Source organism: Oncorhynchus clarkii, chromosome 12 (assembly GCF_045791955.1).
Source record: "Oncorhynchus clarkii lewisi isolate Uvic-CL-2024 chromosome 12, UVic_Ocla_1.0, whole genome shotgun sequence".
NCBI lineage: Eukaryota > Metazoa > Chordata > Actinopteri > Salmoniformes > Salmonidae > Oncorhynchus > Oncorhynchus clarkii.
In genome coordinates, this window is record NC_092158.1 from 77,164,459 (window position 1) to 77,190,118 (window position 25,660).

Genomic DNA, 25,660 nt, shown 5'->3' on the forward strand with positions numbered 1-25,660 from the left:
ACACCCCACATTGTCAAGGCCCAGAAGTCCGACTTGGAAAGAAACTGAGAGAGCAAAATATAGAGGGACATTTCCCTTAAGGGTGAGGTCTTTCAGTAAGGTCTTTACACACCCCTTAAGGGTGAGGTCTCTACATTCTGCAATGCTGTCAAGCAATAAAGTGCTACTTAAGAAGTTGAACATGAGTGGGGAAAAGGCAACAAGTAATAGAATATAATGGAGCAGAATAGAATATAATGGAGCAGAATAGAATCAAATGAAGCAGAATAGAAAATAATTGAGCAGAATAAAATGGAGCCGAATATAATAGAATTTTGTTCTACTTCAGTAGTTGAACAATTTATGTGTTTTAGTTTTTATATGCCTATCAATGCTCCATACAGGCACTGGATATACCATAATATGTGTATTACTGGTGAATGAATGTACAATCAACAATCAATCTAAAAATTGCTTTCAGTTTCTTCATATAGGAAATCACTGTGGTTTGTTATAAAAAAGCAAAACCTCTGATCAAAAGTCTGTCACATAATGACGGATGTCGGTTTCTCTTCTTGTTTGATTAGTATCATATGGTTTTATCAACCAGTAGTTAGTTAGTGGTTTGAATATGATGTCGTGTGGGCATGCTGTAAAACTCGGACCTCTTGAGGTTGTCTGGTGGTACTGCACATTTAAAGGAGTGTTGTCTTTATACAGTGGGGTCCGAAATTATTGACACCCTTGATAAAGATGAGCAAAAATGACTGTATAAAATAAATAATTCAAATACTGAGCTATATTGTATGCAACAAAAAAAAGGGACATTTTCATTCTCTATTTTCATGTCATCCTACAAATGTAAACGCCTGGAGTTTGCTAAACAGCATTGGCACTTGTATTGGAGTCAGTGCTATGGTCAGATGACATGAAAATAGAGCTCTTTGTAAAATATGGTGGTGGATCTTGAATGTTATGGTGCTATTTTGCTTCCACTGGTCCTGGGGCCCTTGCTGAGGTCAACGTCATCATGAACTTTACCCAGTACATAGACATTTTAGCCAAAAACTGGTTGCCTCTGCCAGGAGGTTGAAACTTGGCAGCAAGTGGATCTTCCAGCAAGACAATAACCCCAAGCACACATCAACATCCACAAAGAAATGGTTAATTGGCTACAAAATCAACATTTTGGAATGGTCCTCTCATTCTCAAGACTTGAAATCCATAGAAACCCTGTGGTTCGAAAAGAAGAGGGCAATCTATATTTTTTTATCCATCATTTTACCAGGTAAGTTGACTGAGAACACGTTCTCATTTGCAGCCACAACCTGGGGAATAGTTACAGGGGAGAGGAGGGGGATGAATGAGCCAATTGTAAACTGGGGATTATTAGGTGACCGTGATGGTTTGAGGGCCAGATTGGGAATTTAGCCAGGACATCAAGGTTAACACCCCTACTCTTACGATAAGTGCCATGGGATCTTTAATGACCTCAGAGAGTCAGGACACCCGTTTAACATCCCATCCGAAATACAGCACCCTACACAGGGCAGTTGGGATATTTTATTTTTAGACCAGAGGAAAGAGTGCCTCCTACTGGCCCTCCAACACCACTTCCAGCAGCATCTGGTCTCCCATCCAGGAACTGACCAGGACCAACCCTGCTTAGCATCAGAAACAAGCCAGCAGTGGTATGCAGGGTGGTATGCTGCTGGCAATCTATAAGCACAGATGAAGGATATCAAGGATCTGGAAGGATTATGTATGGAGGAATGGTCTAAGATCCCTCCCAATATGTTTTCCAACTCATAAAAAAAATGCCTCATTGCCATTATCCTAGCAAGGTGAGGTATTGAAAGGTACTGAAAACAAGGATGTCAATAGTTTTGACCCCTATCTTTTTGAGAAAAAAAGTATTACTTGTTAAACAAAATGTCTTTCTCTGAAGAATTGTATTAGCAGTGGTGTAAAGTACTTAAGTAAAAAATACTTTAAAGTACTACTTATGTAGTTGTTTTGGGTATCTGTACTTTACTTTACTATTTACATTTTTGACAACTTTTACTACATTCCTAAGGAAAATAATGTACTTTTTACTCCATACATTTTCCCTGATGTCCTAAAGTTACATTTCAAATGCTTAGCAGGACAGGAAAATTGTCCAATTCACACACTTATCAAGAGAACCCCCCTGGTCATCCCTACTGCATCTGATCTGGCAGACTCACTAAACACACATGCTATGTTTGTAAATTATGTCTGAGTGTTGTAGTGTGCCCCTAGCTATCCATAAAAAAAAATCTAAATAGTGCCGTGTGGTTTGCTTCATAATATAAGGAATGTGAAATTATTCATACATTTACTTTTGATACTTAGGTATATTTTTTAGCAACTACATTTACTTTTGATACTTAAGTATATTTAAAACCAAATACTTTTGTATTTGTAGTATTTTACTGGATATCTTTCACTTTTACTTTAGTCATTTTCTATTAAGATATCTCTACTTGTACTCAAGTATTACGATTAGGTACGTTTTCCACCACTGTGTATTAGTATAAAATAATACAATTTCAAAAATTTTGGAGCATACAATTTAACTCAGTAATATAATTATTTAATTTCCACATTTTTGGAGCATACAATTTAACTCAATAAAATAATTATTTAATTTCCACATTTTTGGAGCATACAATTTAACTCAGTAAAATAATTATTAATTTCATCTTCATCAAGGGTGTACATTTTGGCCCCCACTGTAGGTGTGGGAATTTTTAGAGACATGTACATATCTTAAGTTAAGTATAAAAGGTGTCACACTATTTTTTCATGGGGTTTAAAAAAAAATCATAATCATTTAAAGCATGATCTCACCAAAAAATATGATGAAGCATAAATGTAGAATGTTTTTTCGAATGTTTAGAATGTATGCAACAATTATTTGAGAATTCAGTGTGTGTGTGTGTGTGTGTGTATCTGTTCAAGGTGCCAGTGTACATTTGCTGTTGCTTGTGGGTGTATGATACATGATTCCTCAACCAATTACAACTCAAGATATTGTGAGGGTCATAACTATAAACTGAGTGTGTGTTCATGTACTGGTGAGAGAGACAAGCAAGACAGAACAGTCTAAATCTCATACTTGTTGATCGTCCAGATTGTGAACCAACAGCAAAGAGAAAGATGAAGACCTTGGCCATCCGTGTCCTCTGTGCTCTGGCATGTGTGTGCCACTCTATTGGAGGTAAGAGCAGAGATAGAGAGACAGCGTTAGTCAAGGTTTTGCACCTGTGCAAAATGTGCAACTCTTTTTAGGATTTCAGCATAAATGGAATAAGGAAAATAATCAAATAAATAATTAAACTTCATATAAATGTTAAAGAATAAATAAAACATGTAAACAATTTATAATGTTGTAGTTGTGTTTTCAGATCGAGATGATTAATCATGTACAATAGTGTTTCCTGTCTACATAGACTCCTCTACCCCCACTGCCTCAAAGCCTGCTAGTGAGAAAAGAGTGGGTAAGAAACACCACTAGGATAATTAGTACCAGAATGGCAAGGGGTCTGATTGTGTGTACTGTAATGTTGATGACCAGTCGTAGATGCACTGAACATGGTTATTCTAAGTGCAGTGGGATTACACTTGTTTATATTTCTCTCGTTTTAAAAAGTGAATATGTTCTATGACCTTACAGGTGTGTTTGTTAAGAAGGACCTGGCCTCCACTTTGGTGCGACAGAAGAGAGCCGGCACTGCCCTTGCAGACTTGTCCCTGACTCAGCTGGAGAGGTACAGTACTGTTCTGTTGTCCCCTGTCTGTCATCTGATAGCCTGGCACACAAGGTTGTTTTTCTACAAGGTGTCATAAGTTGTGTGAAGTTGACTGGATGTAATTTGGGTGGTGGACCATTCTTAATAAACACTGGAAACTATTGAGTGTAAAAAACCCAACAGTGTTGTCGTTCCTGACACAGACCGGTGTGCCTGGCACTTACTACCGTACCCTGTTCAAAGGCACTTAAATCCCTTGTCTTGCCCATTCAGTCTCTGAATTTCACACATACACAATCCATGTCTCAATTGTCTCAAGGCTTACAAATCCCTCTTTAACCTGTATCCTCCTCTTCATCTACACTGACTGAAGTGGCTTTAACAAGTGACATCAATAAGGGATCATAGCTCTCACCTGGATTCACCTGGTCAGTCTATATCATGGAAAGAGCAGGTGTTCTTAATGTTTTGTTCACTCAGTGTATGTGTTTTGATGTTAATCAATGTTTGTATGGGAACAAGCATCATTTCCACTTCATTTAAGATTCATTTAAGATGAAATGTGCACAAATATTCAGGGAATTTCCTGTTGTTATGGAGTGAAATGTTAATTATATAAGCCTCTTTCTTCACACTGGATAATATCTAGATTTTTATCTATGTTGTTTTTTTCCCCCCTTTCTTCTTTCACCTCTTCCTCTTATTTTATGGAAACTGCCCAACCCCTTCATTCCCAGTCTGAGGGAGGTGTGTGAGCTTAACTACTGGTGTGAGAACCTGATGGACACAGCTGGGATCATTGCTGCCTACACCGAATTCTATGGACCAATCCCATACTAGATGTCAACACACTCCACAAACCAACTTCCATTCTGCAAGGCTTTTTGGAGAGAAGTAGGTGTAATGTTCTGAGGGTGAAACATCTGAATAAATCTAAACAAATGAAGTATAAATTGATACGGTGTTAGAGGGAGAGCGAGAGAGAAAGAGAGAAAGAGGACAATGGGAAGTTATCAAGATAACTATTTGGTAATATTCTGTAGTGTAGCATGGTCAACAAAAATATCTAAACAATGTGTCTTTCATAAAATTATTTCATATTACATAACAATATTCTAACAATGTTATAACATGATACATTGTGTGAGATCTGTAATTTCCTTAAAGGGAACAAATGAGAAACAGATTAGGTTACACACTAATGGAGACCTGAAGAAATGACCTCTGTGGTATCAAAGGCTGGTAAAGACCTTGATACAACTATAGTGGAGCAACAATAGTGGAGCAAAAAGTTCCCTTGGCTTGACATTTTCTGACTTTGTTTATTGAAATATTGAAAGAGCAAAGTTGCATGTACAGATCTTCAGCACCTTCATGAATATAAAACATCTATGACAGCTGAAAACATTTAGACTACATTGCATTTTATATTGCATGAACAAACATATCTATCTACCTGTTCAATTGCATAAATGTTCCCAATGCTGGGGCATTTAACTTGGTCATCACTGCCAATGTTCGCATTCACAGTTGAAGTCGGAAGTTTACAAACACTTTGTTTGGCGTCAATAAAACTTGTAGTTTATAGCTTTGGCAAGTCGGTTAGGACATCTACTTTGTGCATGACACAAGTCATTTTTCCAACAATTGTTTACAGACAGATTATTTCACTTATATTTCACTGTATCACAATTCCAGTTGGTCAGAAGTTTACATACACTAAGTTGACTGTGCCTTTAAACAGCTTGGACAATTCCAGAAAATGATGTCATGGCATTAGAAGCTTCTGATAGGCTAATTGACATCATTGGAGTCAATTGGAGGTGTACCTGTGGATGTATTTCAATGCTTACCTTCAAACTCAGTGCCTCTTTGCTTGACATCATGGGAAAATCTAAAGAAATCAGCCAAGACCTCAGAAAACAAATGGTAGACCTCCAGAAGTCTGGTTCATCCTTGGGAGAAATGTCCAAACTCCTGAACGTACCACGTTCATCTGTACAAACAATAGTACACAAGTATATACACCATGGGACCACGCAGCCGTCATACCGCTCAGGAAGGAGACGCGTTCTGTTTCCTAGAGATGAACGTACTTTGGTGCGAAAAGTGCAAATCAATCCCAGAACAACAGCAAAGGACCTTGTGAAGATGCTGGAGGAAACAGTTACAAAAGTATCTATATCCACAGTAAAACAAGTCCTATATCAACATAGCCTGAAATGTCCCTCAGCAAGGTAGAAGCCACTGCTCCAAAACCGGCATAAAAAAAGCCAGACTACGGTTTGCAACTGCACATGGGGACAAAGATCATACTTTTTGGAGAAATGTCCTCAGGTCTGATAAAACTAAAATAAAACTGTTTGGCCATAAAGACCATTGTTTTGTTTGGAGGAAAAAGGGGGAGGCTTGCAAGCCAAATAACACCATCTCAACCGTTAAGCACGGAGGTGGCAGCATCATGTTGTGGGGGTGCTTTGCTACAGGAGGGACTGGTGCACTTCAAAAAATAGATGGCATCATGACGAAGGAAAATTATGTGGATATATTGAAGCAACATCACAAGACATCAGTCAGGAAGTTAAAGCTTGGTCGCAAATAGGACTTCCAAGTGGACAATGACCCCAAGCATACTTCCAAAGTTGTGGCAAAATGGCTTAAGGACAACAAAGTCAAGGTATTGGAGTGGCCATCCCAAAGCCCTGACCTCAATCGTATAGAAAATGTGTGGGCAGAACTGAAAAAGCGTGTGTGAACAAGGAGGTCTACAAACGTGACTCAGTCACACCAGCTCTGTCAGGAGGAATGGGCCAAAATTCACCCAACTTATTGTGGGAAGCTTGTGGAAGGCTACCCAAAACGTTTGACCCAAGTTAAACAATGTAAAGGCAATGCTACCAAATACTAATTGAGCGTATGTAAACTTCTGACCCACTGGGAATGTGATGAAAGAAATAAAAGCTGAAATAAATCATTCTCTCTACCATTATTCTGACATTTTACATTCTTAAAATAAAGTGGTGATCCTAACTGACCTAAAACAGGGCATTTTTACTACGATTAAATGTCAGGAATTGTGAAAAACTAAGTTTAAATGTATTTGACTGAGGTGTATGTAAACGTCCAACTTCAACTGTATGTAAGGTCATCTTGCCTTAATATTAGTTTAACCTGGCCATTCTACCCACAAAATAATGTATAATAAAATGCAAAAGGCACACACTCACCTGCAAGAGAACTTGGTTGAAGCGTAGGCTATTCGTAACAGTAGCAGTAGCAAAGGTAGCAGGTTCACCCAAAACTGCAGACATGAAGCAAAGACTTTGGGTGCAAAACTGCAGTCTACTAGGTCAGCCACTGGGGGGGTTGAGCGTATTTAGTTTGACCTTCTTTTTTGGTGTTTCCGGTTTATCTCACACGAGACTTCCGCCCTAGCTCGCGGCAATCAAAACATGGTGGACGGCATCAATTAGCCAGAAGCGTTTATGTCAGTGTGATCTAAAAGGGTATCACATACATTAGTTTGATACAGGCAACGGCATTTATAGTTGACAATTCACCCGATTGGAAAGTAAGAGAGGGGAAAGGCGCACTGCCCACAGTTTTCACGTGGATAAAGGTAGAGTCAATTCAAGTTAGCTTTTTCGTTACCTGTTCATCGAGCTAGTTGACTGGCTAATTTAGCTAGCTAACGTTATGCTGATGTGAAACCTGCAGACTTTGGTGATATAGCTACCGTTGGTTACAAAATGTGCTAGCTAGCTAACTATTTAACATTTCAGCAAATTCATATTGGCGAGTATTTGCATTATCTATGGCTAGCTAACATTAGAACTGGTACAGCTTTGCTAGCTAATTTACCTAACGTTAGTTGTTAGTTTGGACTAGTTAACGTATACTTCTGACTAGCTGCTATTCAAACGATAATTGTTTTGTGACATTGTGCTGGGAGACGAACTTGTATGTACAAGTATGTTTCCCAGCACAATGTCAAAAGGCAATTCATTATTGGTTTAAGCGCAGCAAGAGAGTGAACGTTATTTATAAAAATGACCTCTCTGAAATGAAAATGGATGGTCCTCCCTAGAGCAAAATATATTTTACCTAAACCCTCCCTGAACGCAAAAAACGAGTGACCCTCCCCTATACCTAAAATAATAATTAAAACAAAGTGGATAGCAGAGAACATGTCTACCGTTTACCCTCACTTATTGGACAGACCAGAGCCTTAAATATGAATATTTGTTTAATACGTACCATTTTCCAAAATTACAGGCTAAGAATGAACATATGCCTGTGTGTTCATCTCATCATATTAATCCAATGCCAAATAAATGTCTTGTTTGCAATGAAACTGCCCCTGTTTGCAAATAATAAAATCTGAGACCTCATTAGGAATCTGAGCATGGTGCTTTCCAAAGTTAGGCCTAACTTATCACCCCAGGCAGAGTAGACCGACGCAGAAAAATGGCAGCTTTAACTGCTCGCTACTCTTCTTCTGTAGCTCAACCCAACGAGAGAAGGTCACAAGCGTTTACCTAAAAGCTGTCTGGGTTTAAACATTATACATTGTACACACTTATATTGTATAGAAAGTGAATAACTTAATCAATTGGTAGTGACAGAATACGATTACTTCCCAAGCAAAGGACATTTTTTGTCTTTGTGCTAGAAACAATGATATCCCCATATGCATCAGAATCATGTCTTTCCTGGATATTTTACAGCTTGTTTCTAGCATAAAGCATCACGGACCAAAGCACTGTTATAGATCACTTTATATAATCAGATCTGTTTTTTCTTTTTTGCAATTTTCTTTAATAAAAAGCAGGCCTATGGCATACCATCTCATACCCCATCAATTTGAGTCTTGGTTTTAACTTAGCCTCCTTGTCAGTGAAGTGCTGTTATTTAAAGAGTGGATGGTGGAATTGACCAACAAATCTATTGACATAGCAGCCTATAGCCTAAGTTAGTCTGCCAACCAGGTGAGCCTACCTCTTATTTTTTTTAAATAGGCTCCAACACAAAGCCCTCTTGTTAGTAAACTAATTAAAATTAAGACTGTTGAAGTGAATTATGCCTATTTGAATTTGCCTGCTTTCAGCACCATGAGCTGTCCATTTCCGATTGATTGCTTCATTTCAGCACCACAATGTAAGTTACTCGAATCTGGCTTATTGTGAGGTCAATAACTCTGATAAATAGGCCTACATCATGGGCAAGAAACCCATATAGTAGTAGCAAGCTATAAAGTTGACCTCCAGCCTTCCTTTTCATCTTTGCGCTCTCCTTCTTAAACTTAACTGAAGATAGGCTATAGCAGTGTTTCCCAACTCTGGTCCTCTAATACTCCCAACAGTACATTGTTTCGTTGTGGCCCTTGACAAACACGCATCATTGAGGGCTTGATGATTAGTTGACAAGTTGAATCGGGTATGCTTGTCCAGGGTTACAATAGAAATGTGTACTATTGGAGGTACTCAAGGACCAGGGTTGGGAAACACTGTTCATGCGCAAGAGTGCATTTTTTTGGGAAGAAGCCCAAAAACTCTCCCTCTGAACTGCCACCGTAGGTCTACACAGCGCAGCCATTGGTTAGGAATCACACAAAAAAAAGTTTTTGTTCAGCAAGAGCAGAGCAGGCTGGGGCTCATGGTTGGAATATACATTGCAGTGTGTAATACAGCCTAGTTTTATTTACACCATCCCAGCAGCTATCTTAGAAGTATAACTTATAGATTTTCTCCAGATTGCAATAAGTTGATACTGTATCTTCCCTGGCAGGGTGAAGGAGACGCACCATCACCATGGGGCGACGTTCGACCTCCTCCACCAAGAGTGGGAAGTTCATGAACCCCACCGACCAGGCCAGTAAGTAACGTCATACCCTTTCCATCGTCATGTGACCGCTCACATCATACGTTCACCTCACCTTGAGCATGACCACATGCTCTATGAACAATAGTAAAGGCATCAATGTAGAAGAGCTGTAAGGTAACAGGTTCTACATCAAACTTAATGCGGTGCCTTTTCCTCTTCAGGGAAGGAGGCCAGGAAACGGGAGCTGAAGAAGGTAAGACCTTGGCTGACAAGTTGAATGTCAATGACAGGTTGACTTTGTAGTCTGTCTATAAATCTCACTGTGTTCTTCTTTGCTGCGCCACAGAACAAGAAGCAGAGGATGATGGTGAGAACAGCTGTACTGAAGATGAAGGACCCCAGACAGATCATCAAAGACATGGAGAAGCTGGATGAAATGGGTGAGCCATTGCAAACGGGTTTTAAACAAGGTTGTGCGATTTGTTATTTGTCTTCCAAAAAGATCTTGCTTATCATTTTCTTTTCTCCTGTTCACATCCATTCTCTATCTGTTTTTTTCCTGTGCCAGAGTTCAACCCTGTGCAGCAGCCACTGCTGAATGAGAAGGTGCTGAGGGACAAGAGGAAGAAGCTACGGGAGACGTTTGAGCGCATCGTACGTTTGTACGAAAGAGAGAACCCAGACACTTACAAAGAGCTACGCAAACTGGAGCTGGACTATGAGAGCAATCGTGGCAAGCTGTCACTCTACTTCGACTCAGTCAAGGTGTGTATGCTATGCTGATGAACATGTATGAATTGCACAGATAAACCGAGCAGTGCTGAGATTATGTCATAATTTTTGCTGTTCACTACTCACACTTTCTCTTCCTCGCTCTGTCAACTAGAATGCTGAACTGGTGGAGGTGGATAGCATCCCACTCCCAGAGATGCCCCACGCCCCCTCCAGCATCCTGATCCAGGACATCCCCCTGCCTGGGGCCCAGCCTCCCTCCATCCTGAAGAAGGGCTCCTCGTTTAGGTGGGCACTCCCCTGAATTTACAGTGCTGTCAGTTCCTATGGACCATACCACAACCCTACCAGCTGCTCTGTAAACACTCTCTCACTCTCTCTTTCTCTCTCAGTAAGGGGATCAGTGCCTCCATGTCTGCAGCGGTGGCAGGCGTCCCTCGGTTACCCCCTGGTAGGAAACCCCCGGGTCCCCCACCTGGCCCCCCACCGTCTCAGGTCCTGGCACTGTACGCCTCACGCAGGGCCCAGTTCGCAGCAGACGCAGGTACTGCACACACACCTCACTACTGCTTGTTTGCACATGGGATTGGGAGGAATAAATATGCTTCATTCTACTTTCTCATCCAAATCCACCTTTCTCTGCCTACAACCAGATCTGTCCAACCAGGCCTCTGACATGGAGAAATCCATGGACACTATGCTGATGGGAGGAGAGAGGGACAGTGGGAGCGAGAGCGATGGAGACGATGGGGAGGAAGACGACAGCGACTCTGAAGAGGACAGTGAAGGAGAGAGGGATGACGGAGGCGAGGTTGACAAGAGGATGATGGAGGACGATAGAGAGAAGGGCAGAGAGGAGGACAGAGGGGACAGACATGCAGGTGAGAGGCAGAGCCTTGTCCGCATATGTGCTTTCTTGATCACCCCAAGTGTGTTGGGTTCGGTCTTCAAGTCTGTGCACTACTTGGTGTTGTAGTTTAAAGAATGATAACACGGATATGGTGTTTTACACAAGGTTGTGTGATATGTTTTGCAGGACGCAGTGTGCGGTTTGCAGACATGCCCCCCTCAGCACCCAGGGAGAAGAGCAAGAAGAAGAGGATTGTGAAGAAGAAAAAGGCCATCACTCCTCTGCAGGCTATGATGCTTAGGATGGCAGGTAATGTATCTCCTTCAGTCTGCACACAACACCACTACCACACTTCAGCAGGACTTGATGATGCAGATGAATGATTGGATTGTTGACACTATTTTGGAGAATGACGTAATTTAGAGGTTTGTATGGAGGATGATTTCTCCTTGGGAACTAGGTTATAATTTCTTCCTTCATCCCTTTCTCACTCATCCCCTTTATTATTTGTCTACAGGGCAGTCCATCCCTGAAGACGAAGAGGAGGAAGAGGAAGTTGAGGAGGAGTATACTGACTCTGACAACTCCGACATCGAGGATAGGGGACCACCAGGCGACAACCAATCTCATCTTATACCCAATCAGCGCATGCCTCCACCCTCTGGACCAATGGGAGGACAGCAACCACCTCTACACATGCAGGGTCCACCAGGAACAGGGCCTCCACCGTTGGGACCACCCCCAGCTCCTCCAATGAGGCCTCCTGGTCCGCCCTCTGGCCTGCCTCCCGGCCCTCCTCCAGGTTAGTTGGTTTTATGTGTAGTAATGATTGGAGTACAGTGTCATCTTGTATGACGTTGCTTCATTACTATCAAATTACTAAAACAAAGCACTATGATGTGATATGTCATATGATATGTCTTGTTTGTCATCCTAAGGTGCTCCCCCGTTTTTGAGGCCGCCTGGTATGCTAGGTGGTCCAAGGGGACCGATGCCCCGGCTACTGCCCCCAGGCCCCCCTCCAGGTCGTCCCCCTGGCCCTCCCCCAGGCCCCCCTCCAGGTCTCCCTCCTGGTCCTCCACCCCGGGGACCCCCACCCAGACTGCCTCCCCCAGCTCCCCCAGGTATGTGTGGATGTATTTTTGTGCCTTTTATTGGAATTTCGCGACTTTATCCCTTCTCCTTAAACACGGAATATTGTCAAAACATAATTTTTTTTTAAACATAACTACAGTTATGCAGTAGTACCCAAAGTTAACAGTAATAAAAATATATGTCAACATGGCACATACCTCAAGCTAAAATGAATGTAAAATGTATTTTGGGCAGCAAAGCATGGGAATAAAGCAGGATTTCCCCCCACTCTAATCTCCTCTCTTCTCCCTTTCTGTAGGTATCCCCCCTCCACCACGATCTGGCCCCCCACGCCAACTCGCCCCTCCCCTTTCTCTTTTCCCCCCGCCGCTTAACTCCAACGTCCTCAGTGCTCCCCCCAGCATCGTCCACCGCCAGAAACCCGGCTCCAACCCAGATGGCTCCCAGAGCAACCCCAATGCCTCCATGCTGCCCCCTCCCTCAATGCCTATGTCCATGCGTCCAGGGATGCAGATGCCCCCTCCCCCGGGGACAAGTGCCCTGCCGTCGGGCGCAAACCCCACCAGCCACCACCATGCACCAACCATCGAGAAGCGGGCCAACATCACCTCTATCTCAGCCGGAGGCAGCAATCTGGCAACAGGCCAGGGGAGTGGCGGAGCCACCATCTCAGCCAAACCCCAGATCATCAACCCCAAGACAGAGGTCACCCGCTTCGTGCCCACGGCGCTGAGGGTACGCAGAGATAAAGGGGCCGGGAGCGGAGGAGGGCCTATGGAAAAGAGAGGAAGAAGAGATGAAAGGGTGGGAGGCCAGAAGCAGCAGTCGATGGCTGCCCCCATGGGGTCGGCCAACCCTACTCAGATGGGCCCAGTCTCTCAGCCCAACATGAAGACCAAGGACCAGATGTATGAGGCCTTCATGAGGGAGATGGAAGGACTCCTCTGAGATTGACAAGGGCTGCGGGGTGAAAAGGGTGGGTGTGTTGAGAAAGAATGAACAGTAGGGGCCATGAAGAAAGTGTTAGTGATACCATCAAGCAGATGCTTTTCAGAAACACATTGGTTCCTCTAAATGAAGCAGAAAGGCTTTGTTTTTCACAATGAGACTAGAATCTCCTCCCTACCAACTTACTGTACATGGCTATGATAATTTGGCTCAATCTTTATGAAAAAGCTAGTGTTTTTTTATGACTGTCAAATGTTTATTTTATTGTTGAACTGAGAAACGTAATGGATTTCAAAGAAAGAAAGGGGGTGTTTGTAGGAAAATCCAAATGAGTGTGCATATGCTTGTCTGAAATGGTTAGACCTGCAACTAAATAAATACTTAAACTCAATTAACTATTTTCATTCCAATCTTTTTTTTTTAAGTATCTTTTCATAAGTCAGACTAGAAATTAATAAACCACCATGATGAACAGGCTCGTTCAGCAGGATGCAACGTTTTGGAACATTCAGATGGAAGAACTAGGCTAAGGAATCACATCAGCTCTATTCATGGCATTTCTATCTGCAACGTTTGACAACTGAATGTGGTCTAAACATTGCAATTAATTTGAACGATTTATGAATTCAACGGGGAACATCAAGTCCCAGAAATCCTAGCATGAAATCTTATCCATTTCCGTACATGCGCACTTTAGCGTAGACGGCACGTTGGCAAACAAGCATGGCGGACGACTCGAAGAAAATTGTTGAGATAAAAACAGATGACGCAAAGGATGAAGATTCGAGTAATGATGATAACAGTAACGTTAATATCGCTGAAAATGATGAACAATTGAAGACCTTCAAGGATCTGGTGAGTAACGTTAGCTAGCTAAATTGAAATGGTGTATAAGCTTGCCGGCTTGGAAGCGAGCTAACCTTAGTTAAAACAGCACATCAACAAACCAACCTACCGCTGATAAGTTAGCAAGTTAACTGTCTTTCAACCACCAACATACAGTTCAGCATCCTACTGATGATAGCTAGGTACAGCTGTGAGATGATGTGATGTCATTGACAGACATTTGAAAATGGGGCGCGCATTCAGCCATGCGATGTGTGTAGATGTGTAACATAAACTCCATATTCTAACATGTTTACATATTTCTGCCATGGCATGCATCTGTTTAATATAGGGTGTAACTGAAGTGCTGTGCGAAGCTTGTGAACAGTTGGGATGGAAGACTCCTACAAAGATCCAGGTAGAGGCCATACCTGTAGCCTTACAAGGTGAGTTCAGTTGGATGGAGTGGGGGGAATGTTCTTGTTTGTGCCATGTATAAAATGGTTGGTAAAGACCTGTCCTCTCGGGGGAAGGTCTCATGTCTGTTTGTACACTCACAATGCACTTTCTTCTCTCCTTTCTCAGGAAAGGATGTAATTGGCTTGGCAGAGACTGGCTCAGGGAAGACAGGTGCGTTTGCTCTGCCCATCCTGCAGTCACTCCTCGCTTCCGCTCAGAGGCTGCATACACTCATACTCACCCCCACCAGAGAGCTGGCTTTCCAGATAGCAGAACAGTTTGAGGCCTTGGGCTCAAGCATCGGAGTCAAGACCGGTACGTGGGCATTGGAAGGAGTAGAAACATATATTTGAAGGAACTCAAGTGTCATGTGACTGTTGTTTTAACTCGTCTTTTTTTCTGTTTCAGCTGTTATCGTTGGAGGAATTGATATGATGTCCCAATCCCTGGTCCTGGCCAAGAAACCTCACATTGTCATTGGTGAGAAAATAACTTCATCCAACCTACCCCTTTCAGTTGCATAATATGGTACCATCTTTTAAGTGCATTCCTGGTTGATACTAACTGTGTATTCACCGTGCATGTCATAACAGCCACCCCCGGGCGGTTGATAGACCACTTAGAGAACACCAAAGGCTTCTCGCTGCGAGCGCTGAAGTTCCTGGTGATGGATGAGGCAGACCGGATCCTCAACATGGACTTTGAGACTGAGGTGGACAAGATCCTAAAGGTTATTCCCAGAGACAGACGCACGTTTCTCTTTTCTGCCACCATGACCAAAAAGGTAACCACGTAATAGCCCCTTTTATCTATTCCTTTTAGCTTTTCATTTGAGACTTGTCAGAGTATCCCTAACACCTGGCCTGTCACACTAACCCTTCTATGTCTTCTATATTTACCAAGGTCGCCAAGCTGCAGAGAGCAGCTCTGAAGGATCCAGTTAAATGTGCCGTTAACACCAAATACTCAACAGTAGAAAAACTTCAGCAGTACTATGTCTTCATACCCTCCAAATACAAGGTACTTGAAGTTTGATTTTCTAATGGTATCAAGGTCATTTGTCTCTGAGAAGTCAGAAGCTGTGTATGGTTAGTGTTGGATTGTAAGTTAACTGGCTGTGTCTCCAGGATTGTTACCTGGTGTCCATCATCAACGAGCTGGCTGGGAACTCCTTCATGATCTTCTGCAGTACGTGTAACAATGCCCAGCGTGTGGCACTGCTGCTCAGGAACTTGGGCATCACTGCCATCCCCCTGCATGGGCAGATGAGTCAGGTACCCCCCCTTATCCAAACACACTACTGTCTACCACCATACTCCAAATATCATACTAACACTTCCAAATGTTTTACACATCAGAGAAATCTGCATGTAAGAAAGTATAAATGTCTTTCTGTTGGTCAGAACAAACGTCTGGGGTCGCTGAACAAGTTCAAGTCTAAGTCTCGCTCTGTGTTGCTGGCGACAGACGTGGCATCAAGAGGACTGGACATTCCACATGTAGACTGTGTTATTAACTACGACATCCCAACCCACTCAAAGGTATCAATCTTGCTTGTGTGGATGTTTCTCCCCGGTCTGTGCAGTCTCTTCAATGTTATCACAAATGATGACCCAACTGAGCTATTTTAGTGGTGTTTAATTGTGTGTGTGTGCGCTCAGGACTACATCCACAGAGTGGGGCGTACCGCCAGAGCAGGACGGTCTGGAAAATCCATCACATTTGTCACACAGTAAGGGCCACCTTTATGCTCTATCTCAACCAATCCTATTGAAATTGGTGACTTTGTCCAAATATTTTCTTCTGATTGACATATTAACCTCTCAGGTATGATGTGGAGCTGTTCCAGCGAATCGAAACTCTGATTGGCAAGAAGCTGCCTGCCTTCCCCACGCAGGAGGAGGAAGTGATGATGCTGGTGGAGAGAGTGAGCGAGGCACAGCGATTCGCCAGAATTGTGAGTCTCAATCAGTGTCTTTTCAGCAGTGTCGTCATTGTAAGAGCTCTAAAGTCCGTCACGATAACCTCTTTCCCTCTCAGGAAATGAAGGAACAAGGAGAAAAAAGGAAGCGGCCCAGAGGAGAAGAGGGGGATGACACAGAGCAGTCCAGCGGTGTGAGGAAGAAAGTAAGAGGCGGTGCTGGTGGTGGCGGAGGGGGGGGGAGAGGAGGTGGCAGAGGGGGAGGAGGCGGAAAAAACCGTGGCGGAGCAGCATGGAGAGGCGGACGTTAAAGGTGTCAGTAGAATAACACAATACTGTACATATTGTCAGATAGCATGTCATTTTCTCCTTGATATAAAACATCTGATTATTAACAGATGCCTCTTTCTTTACAACCACCACATGACCGAGACAGGCTATTTAATTACCAATGACTTGTTCAATTTACTAATCAATCTTTCCATTTGTAATAAAATGTTTATGTAAAATCAATACCATTTTCAGTGAGTTGTATTCACAATTTGATAATAAAGCTTGTTCAACATGAATGGAATCCTTATATTATAATATAACATTGTGAATTTTTATTAAATATTTCATTAAATATTTTGAATGTATATTTGCAATGCAGGTGACATGAACAGGGGAAAAATAGACAATGACCTATATTTCCAGGAAGATAATGGTACAAAGAAGCCCCACCACTTTGGACACAAGATGGGGGTGTCGCATATCATTATCTAACCAGTTACTGTGGCAGTTTATTGTAACATTTGTACCATGTCAAATATCTCTCCATGCGATACCTAACGAACATACAAAATGAACATTGCATCAACAGCGTGTTAATGACTGAAGGAACAAAGACGTGCATTATTTCGTGCACTGAGCATAATGATTTAATTGAAAGGAAATGTATTAGAAAACTTTTTTTTAAATGTCGAGGGTCCGGTTGAAAATGGTGTCAGGGAACAGGTGAAACGATGGACCAGAAATAATTCCTCTAAAAATAGTTGGGTTTTCTCTGTTTTTAGCCAATAGGAGGCGAGGGTAGCAGAGACTGCAGCGTGCGAATCCAATTGTGTTTTAGCCGCATCTAGTAGGTGTGTGCCGTGTATAGACTTTCACAGCTTGATATTATATTCACCTCATGTGGCTTCAGAATAAAACATGATTTGTATTTGTTTATCATTAGACGTCTGTTTTTCAGAGGATATCAACACTTTAGAAAATATAGCACGTAAAGCATCACAATGAGCTATTGAATTCGGAGGAGCTGATCTATTGGTCAATATCTATGTCTGCACAACCCATCGTGGGCGGAGTAACAGCTGTCAGATCTGTTCGGTTGAGGGGACCCACCATAGGGGCAGTGTCTTTGGTGCAAACCAAATCCTAGATAGATGCCTGAATATCAGTTGTGTTGTTCCATAAAGTGATATTAAAGAGGGAGGTCGGTCTATTCGTGTGAACCGTTGTCCTCGTTTCTTCTCTCACCACCAGGTAAATTACCAGCTCTTTTAGGAATAATTGTATTCTGCATGGTTACATTAGCAGCTTGAAGACTGTCCGGCTAGATGGATTTAGGCTACATAGCGCAACTGTGGAAATACTTGCAATGATGTCGTTATATTATGTTCAGAACTATTGATTACCCAGATACGTTGAATTAAAATATGTTAAAGGCATATATTGCGTTATATTTATTGAAGATTTTAATTGAATAAAATAGAAATTAGGACTTTGGAGTTGTTGCTACACCAAAATTGACTCCCTTGACCAGTAGAGCTCTCTGCATGATTTCAGATGGTTTCTGTTATCAAAGTGATCGTAAATGTCAGATAACGTGCAGCTATCTGAATCTATGTGATCTATAATAGCGATATAGGTTGTTCGGGGAACTGCTGCTCTAATAAATACATGTTTATTGTCTATGTTGATTGTCATGTGTGGACAGATTGCTTCCCATTCACAACACCGTTACACCAGCGCGCGAGATGGCTCTAGTCAAGTCAGCGTAAGACGCGCGTTATTAAACGAGTTAACAATGTAGGCAGCCTGTCAGGCAAATCAACAACAAAAACGTTTTTAAAAAGTGGGTTCTGTTTGGCACTTACTTTATTCTGAATGCATTTGTTCAACAAGATGAATACTCCACCTGAAGGTGAGGAATTGCTTTCAATGTTTGGCTGCAAACGTCTACTTGGATGAGGAACGTGTGATAAATTCTGCTGTAAAAAGCAATGATGCTGTAGGCCTATTTGGCGTGTACAGATACAATGTAACAAACATCTGTGTCCTCTGTCCAATATCTGATATAGTGTGGCGGAAACCAATATCATACACAAGAAACACACTTTTGTCGTACTGCAGTTAGCTTTCAAAACGCTTAAAGTATAACCTGTGAGAAATAAAGAAACAATGAGGACGTTGGGTAACCTGTACAATAATGTAGCATCCTTAAAAATAGTCCCTACATTTATGTTGAATACTGTATCCCTGAAAACTGGAAACATCACTGTGATTATTATTATCTGACCCTGCCGGAAGAGGACTGGCCACCCCTCATAGCCTGGTTCCTCTCTAGGTTTCTTCCTAGCTTCTGGCCTTTCTAGGGTGTTTTTCCTAGGCACCGTGCTTCTACACCTTTGCATTGCTTGCTGTTTGGGGTTTTAGGCTGGGTTTCTGTACAGCACTTTGAGATATCAGCTGATGTAAGAAGGGTTTTATAAATACATTTGATTTGATCAGCTTTCTGTCAAGCCCTCAGAGAGTGGGGAACCTGCGAGAATTCTGGGCTGCTCTGGAAAGCACTTAGGCTACCTAGCTACCATTTGTTATCCATTGCTAGGCCTAGTGCTGTGCAGCAGAGTAGACTCATCTCATCCATTTTTGTAAGCATGTAAAATTATGCAACTTTGCACTGTGCCTCCCTTCATAACCCTTCATAACCTCCTGAAAATAAGATACAGGTGAGTAAAATGTCCCCACCTAGGCTAGCCAGCAGATCTGACAGCTTGCTACAGCTGCGCTAGGGTCAGACCGCATTCCTATATAGTTTAAGACAGGTTTTCCCAAATTCACAGCTGATTCAAATATCCAACTCATCATCAAGCTTTGATTATTTGAATCGGCTGTGAGTGCTACAGCAACAAAAACAAAATGTGCCCCCGGGGGTGGCCCAGGACCAAGTTTGGGAAACCCTTGATATCTCGCAGAGCCGATGTGCGATATGGCTCGGGAAACACACCTTCCAAAATGGCTGCTGTGGCTTCTTCTACCTAGCATGAGGACGAAAAGGACAGCTTTCCGTAAAAACTAGCAGTAGTTCAGTCTTCTCGGTGTAACAGTTGGGATAATGGGACAATTCTCAGAGTGCAATGCTTTTCTCATCCTTGGATTGAGGTGCGTTTTCCGAGCCATATTCGTGCCGGCTTCACGGTGTCTTAATCTACACAGGAATGCTGTCCGACCCCAGTGCAACTGTAAGCAAGCGGGTCGGATCTGCTGGCTACATCTAGGCTTGAAAAGGGGGTAGCTGTATTGTCACAAAGGAATGCAACCTTGATAAGTGCCATGCCTGAGAGTGCTTAACATTTCATGACAAACATGTTGTTATACTGAGTTTCTGCCTGTCTCTGCCTCTTCCAGGTGGCACTCTTTGTCTGGTACCCCCAAAATGGCTCATCGAAGTGGGCTGGAGGACCCGGAGCGGTACCTGTTTGTGGATCGCGCTGTGGTCTACAACCCGGCCACACAGGCCGACTGGACAGCCAAGAAGGTGGTGTGGATCCCTTCAGAGCGTCATGGTTTTGAGGCGGCCAGCATCAAGGAGGAGCGGGGAGAGGAGGTGGTGGTGGAACTGTCCGAGAATGGCAAGAAGGCCGTTGTCAATAAGGACGACATCCAGAAGATGAACCCGCCCAAGTTCAGCAAGGTGGAAGACATGGCCGAGCTCACCTGCCTGAATGAGGCCTCGGTGCTGCACAACCTCAAAGACCGCTACTACTCTGGCCTCATCTATGTGAGTGGTTGTGTTGTTGTACACTGTTAGAAAAAAGGGTTGCAAAAGGGTTAGGATAACCCTTTTTGGTTCCAGGTACAACCCCTTTGAGTTCAATGTAGAACCCTCTGTGGAAAGGGTTCTACCTGGAACGAAAAAGGGTTCTACATAGGGGTTCTCCTATGGGGTCAGCCTGAAAACCCTGTTGGCTTCTCTAGATAGCACCTTTTTTCTGAGTGTATTCTTATTATACATCTATTCACCTAGAAAGCAAATTCAACCATACTCACACATAATGCACACAACAGACATTGCTCAATAGTTCAATATTTTAGCTGTTTTTCAGCAACTCTGGCAACGCATATCTTAAATGAGACCCAGACCACAGAATCCCATGTATTGGTCTCTTGATAATGTTGAGAGGGCCTGGCTCACCTACAGAACCTAACCTCTGGGGAACTCTGAGGAAACAGGGTCTGTGTCTGAATAAGTACTACACACATAAACTGCATACTGATTTTTACGTTTGATCTAGTAGAATTCACTTGTCTTTTCTGACTCACGTGTCTGACAACAGCTGATAATCAGATAAATTGACTGCTGTACCAAAATGAGCGAATGGCGGGAGTTAACGCAATCAGTTAACGCAATGAGATGACTCATTTGGAGTACTATTTTAGAAATTGCATATACTATAACACTTTCTTTTTTTTCGCATACTATTTAGTATGGGTATTTGGATACACCACTGTCTTGTGGCTTGATTGAAGTTTAAAAAACACACAAAGACTGATCATACTCTATAACCGTTTCCAGATAGTTCAGATCGATGGTAAGTTCTCTCTCTGTATCTATATTACCTGCCATCTTCTTTAGGTGACATGTCCTTTGTAGGTGACATTTCTACCATAAACATTGGTGGGTCAGTTTGTTTGTATGACCCCATTCCTCGTGGTTGCCCTGTTTGATCTCTGAGCTGTCTACGGGGCTCTCTCATCTCAGTGGGGTCCCTGGGTATTAAAGCCAACACATTTGGCCCTGTGTGTTGACTGTGGAGCCCCAGGGCAGGGTGGCAGACTGGGAGAGGCACTGGCCCACCTCCTGTCACAGTTGCTGCTGTGCTCTATGGCCCAGACTGGCTGCGATAGGTCTGGTTCATCTTTATGGTCGGGAGCCTTTGTCCTCTCACACATAAGCCGTCTGTAGAAAAGACCTCCTACAATCCCAGAATTCCATTAGATGATAGATAGTGTCAGTGATGTATATGATGTCACTCATTTAGGGAGATTTTAAAGCTACCTCTTGCTGTTGGTATCCCATCACTATTTTCCATTCTGTAGTCCGTAAACTTTTTTTTAATCTAAGCACACGTGCAATAAAATCCAACGTCCGAGTTTGCATTGGTTTAAATTGCATGCTTTCATTGTTTGTGGAGTTATCTGCAGCTATGTTTCGGTGCTGATGTGTCTAGCTAATGATGTCCTATATACAGTGTATCGTCGTGATCTTGACCCATTTAGTGACATGCGTTCCAGGAATAGAATGTGGATTGGTTATCACCAGAGACATGGCGACGGGGATTCTGGAGGAACTGCAGTCTTTTTGATTTATCTTCTCTACCAGGCTTGATGACGAATTCCACTAGATAGTAGCTTTATGTTTCTCCATGTTTCTTGAAGGCTCTCTTCATCTGTGTGTTGTTGAATAATGGCTGTAGTGAAAATTAAACTACACTGAACAAAAATATAAACGCAACATGCAACAATTTCAAAGTTTTTACTGAGTTACAGTTCAAATAAGGAAATCCGTCAATTGAAATTGTGCAATTTCTTCGACTTAAAAAGAGGAGAGAGGCCTGTAATTTTCATCATAGGTACACTTCAACTATGACAGACAAAATGAGGAAAAAATATCCAGAAAATCACATTGTAGGATTTTTAATGAGCGCCGGAGAGCGGGAAGGGAGTAGGCGTGACATAAATGAAGAACATGTTTGTGTCAGTGGGAGAGTGCCCCAGCCCCAGGAGGTGACCTCCCCCCACAGTGGGGCATAACCCATCCCCAGCTGCGCTGTACGCTGCTGCCCCAGGCTTTGTGTGTCTGAGCTAGGGTTGGCGTGCAGAGGGAGCCTCCTGGGTAATGTGGCTCTGTGCGTTGTGGTCAGTCCCTCAGTGAGGCCCCAGTATGGCTTGGTGGCGTAGCCTTGGCTCCATGTGAAGTCAGGGAGTTGAGCCAGTCCAGTGGGTAACAGGCTAACCGGAACGCTAGCTAGCGACGCTACAACCAGGCCTTTGTGTCAGCATATAATCCCCAGCTGTCAGAAAGCATCAGCATTCTTTCATGAAAACAGCGTCCGTCTGTCTCCCGCCCACTTCATTGCAATGTGTCTGACTGTCCTGTCTCCTTTCCTGCACTCACTCTCTAATTTACGATTTCTCTTTTCTCGGTCCTAATGCTCTGCCCAATGCCAATAACCATATTCCTGCACTTATTTAGGTGTTTCAAATGTTTGATTGTTCAAACATTGAATAAATGTATTGCAGTCTTGGCTGAGCTTCTGTACTTGTGGAGGCCAGCTGCCTCTTGGTTGACAGGATGTAGGTGGTATCACTAATGGAAAACCCCCACTAATTAGCTGTCTTGTCATTCTTGTTTGGCTGATATGTTTCTTTATTGAGGTTCAAGAACAAGCTTTCACTCGCTATGTGCATGCATAAAGGGTACATTAACCCCCTCTCAAGAGTGGCATTGTGTTCAGGCCTCCCACATAGTCATATCTTGAGTCTTTTGTTGTTGTCATGGCATTGCCATTGTTCCATGGAGAACTATTTTGCATGTAAACATCTTAGGTGTTATCATAAACTTGGCAAACACACACACACACACACACACACATAAACACACACACACTCCATGGATACCAAACCAGCACCAGGCTTTTCATGGATCATCATGCAGTTATCAGTGGTTATTTTTGAATTAAATTATCCAGAAAGAGTGAGCAACAGTTTCTTTATTTTATAAAAAATCTTCTGTTTTGAGAATTTCTGAGTAGCTTTGTGTTTAAGCTGGTGGTTAAGGGCATGGGTTAAGAGCTATGTAACGTTAGTGCCATGCATTTATAGTATATGCCACAATTCCACCTAAGGCATAGCTATCTTTCTTTCAGTTTCCCCAGGTATTATTAATATGATTATGTTAAAAGCCCATTACATTATCAAATCAAGATAGTTGAACACCCTGCTATTAGCTTGACACTCTTTTTCATTCAATATGTCTGCGCAAAGAGTATTGCTCCTATTTCAAAGCATACTTTGAAGGGTTATTAGCTTTAATGAATATGCACTGTCAAGGTCATTCTCCACAGATCAATGGACTAGGCCGTCCTCACCTTGCTGCAGTCGGGGTGCTATTAATTCCAAATGGCAGATGCAAGCGACTGTTATGTCTGCTGTTGCCTGTGGGTTTCTCAGCTGTTACTAAGCCACTGCATCCCCGGATCCGATTTCACAGTGGAAATATCCCCTTCCCTGGAGCATGGTGCATAGAGAGCAGGCTAACCTGACCCACTCCCTCCAGCAGCAGGCCTGGCCTACCACTCCGTCCTCCGCTGAAGAGGCTGCTGCCTCCAACCCCTCCTGAGAGGGAGGGAGAGTGGGGAGGTGAGGGGAGAGGGATTCACATTTTGGTGAGAGGGAGAAAGAGAGGCCTCCTGAGAGGGAGGGAGAGTGGGGAGGTGAGGGGAGAGGGATTCACATTTTGGTGAGAGGGAGAAAGAGAGGCCTCCTGAGAGGGAGGGAGAGTGGGGAGGTGAGGGGAGAGGGATTCACATTTTGGTGAGAGGGAGAAAGAGAGGCCTCCTGAGAGGGAGGGAGAGTGGGGAGGGAAGGGGAGAGGGATTCACATTTTGGTGAGAGGGAGAAAGAGAGGCCTCCTGAGAGGGAGGGAGAGTGGGGAGGTGAGGGGAGAGGGATTCACATTTTGGTGAGAGGGAGAAAGAGAGGCCTCCTGAGAGGGAGGGAGAGTGGGGAGGTGAGGGGAGAGGGATTCACATTTTGGTGAGAGGGAGAAAGAGAGGCCTCCTGAGAGGGAGGGAGAGTGGGGAGGTGAGGGGAGAGGGATTCACATTTTGGTGAGAGGGAGAAAGAGAGGCCTCCTGAGAGGGAGGGAGAGTGGGGAGGTGAGGGGAGAGGGATTCACATTTTGGTGAGAGGGAGAAAGAGAGGCCTCCTGAGAGGGAGGGAGAGTGGGGAGGGAAGGGGAGAGGGATTCACATTTTGGTGAGAGGGAGAAAGAGAGGCCTCCTGAGAGGGAGGGAGAGTGGGGAGGTGAGGGGAGAGGGATTCACATTTTGGTGAGAGGGAGAAAGAGAGGCCTCCTGAGAGGGAGGGAGAGTGGGGAGGTGAGGGGAGAGGGATTCACATTTTGGTGAGAGGGAGAAAGAGAGGCCTCCTGAGAGGGAGGGAGAGTGGGGAGGTGAGGGGAGAGGGATTCACATTTTGGTGAGAGGGAGAAAGAGAGGCCTCCTGAGAGGGAGGGAGAGTGGGGAGGTGAGGGGAGAGGGATTCACATTTTGGTGAGAGGGAGAAAGAGAGGCCTCCTGAGAGGGAGGGAGAGTGGGGAGGTGAGGGGAGAGGGATTCACATTTTGGTGAGAGGGAGAAAGAGAGGCCTCCTGAGAGGGAGGGAGAGTGGGGAGGTGAGGGGAGAGGGATTCACATTTTGGTGAGAGGGAGAAAGAGAGCCTCCTGAGAGGGAGGGAGAGTGGGGAGGTGAGGGGAGAGGGATTCACATTTTGGTGAGAGGGAGAAAGAGAGGCCTCCTGAGAGGGAGGGAGAGTGGGGAGGTGAGGGGAGAGGGATTCACATTTTGGTGAGAGGGAGAAAGAGAGGCCTCCTGAGAGGGAGGGAGAGTGGGGAGGTGAGGGGAGAGGGATTCACATTTTGGTGAGAGGGAGAAAGAGAGGCCTCCTGAGAGGGAGGGAGAGTGGGGAGGTGAGGGGAGAGGGATTCACATTTTGGTGAGAGGGAGAAAGAGAGGCCTCCTGAGAGGGAGGGAGAGTGGGGAGGTGAGGGGAGAGGGATTCACATTTTGGTGAGAGGGAGAAAGAGAGGCCTCCTGAGAGGGAGGGAGAGTGGGGAGGTGAGGGGAGAGGGATTCACATTTTGGTGAGAGGGAGAAAGAGAGGCCTCCTGAGAGGGAGGGAGAGTGGGGAGGTGAGGGGAGAGG

General features: G+C 43.7%; 4 protein-coding genes across 8 annotated transcripts in view; all 4 read left to right on the plus strand.

Moving 5' to 3' along the window:
* The first annotated feature begins 3,162 nt into the window (after positions 1 to 3,162).
* LOC139422248 (osteocalcin-like) lies at positions 3,163 to 4,595 on the plus strand. Its single transcript, XM_071173426.1, has 4 exons — positions 3,163 to 3,223; positions 3,456 to 3,503; positions 3,680 to 3,773; positions 4,493 to 4,595. Exons 1-4 carry the CDS (start codon positions 3,163 to 3,165, stop codon positions 4,593 to 4,595), a joined length of 306 nt encoding a protein of 101 aa, XP_071029527.1.
* A 2,570-nt stretch (positions 4,596 to 7,165) lies between these two features.
* Positions 7,166 to 13,594, plus strand: LOC139421360 (WW domain-binding protein 11-like). Its single transcript, XM_071172158.1, has 12 exons — positions 7,166 to 7,374; positions 9,543 to 9,629; positions 9,800 to 9,831; positions 9,925 to 10,018; positions 10,147 to 10,343; positions 10,465 to 10,598; positions 10,703 to 10,854; positions 10,964 to 11,191; positions 11,347 to 11,469; positions 11,678 to 11,962; positions 12,099 to 12,284; positions 12,554 to 13,594. The coding sequence occupies exons 2-12, from the start codon at positions 9,566 to 9,568 to the stop codon at positions 13,201 to 13,203; spliced, it is 2,145 nt and encodes a 714-aa protein (XP_071028259.1). The 5' UTR covers positions 7,166 to 7,374; positions 9,543 to 9,565; the 3' UTR covers positions 13,204 to 13,594.
* Positions 13,595 to 13,893: 299 nt separating this feature from the next.
* Positions 13,894 to 16,977, plus strand: LOC139422249 (probable ATP-dependent RNA helicase DDX47). Its single transcript, XM_071173427.1, has 11 exons — positions 13,894 to 14,058; positions 14,381 to 14,474; positions 14,614 to 14,802; positions 14,896 to 14,967; positions 15,081 to 15,271; positions 15,391 to 15,507; positions 15,615 to 15,761; positions 15,891 to 16,028; positions 16,149 to 16,219; positions 16,315 to 16,444; positions 16,528 to 16,977. Exons 1-11 carry the CDS (start codon positions 13,927 to 13,929, stop codon positions 16,717 to 16,719), a joined length of 1,473 nt encoding a protein of 490 aa, XP_071029528.1. The 5' UTR covers positions 13,894 to 13,926; the 3' UTR covers positions 16,720 to 16,977.
* Positions 16,978 to 17,765: 788 nt separating this feature from the next.
* The window catches only part of LOC139421361 (myosin-10-like), a 70,045-nt gene continuing 62,150 nt past the window's right edge, over positions 17,766 to 25,660 (plus strand). The window contains exons 1-2 of one of the 5 annotated variants that reach the window (XM_071172162.1): positions 17,766 to 17,932; positions 20,081 to 20,453. In XM_071172162.1, coding sequence (XP_071028263.1) covers positions 20,109 to 20,453 — 345 coding nt within the window. In that variant the 5' untranslated portion in view covers positions 17,766 to 17,932; positions 20,081 to 20,108. The remainder of the gene's footprint in view (positions 17,933 to 20,080; positions 20,454 to 25,660) is intronic. The other 4 variants (XM_071172161.1, XR_011635613.1, XM_071172159.1 and 1 more) reach the window with 4 other exon arrangements.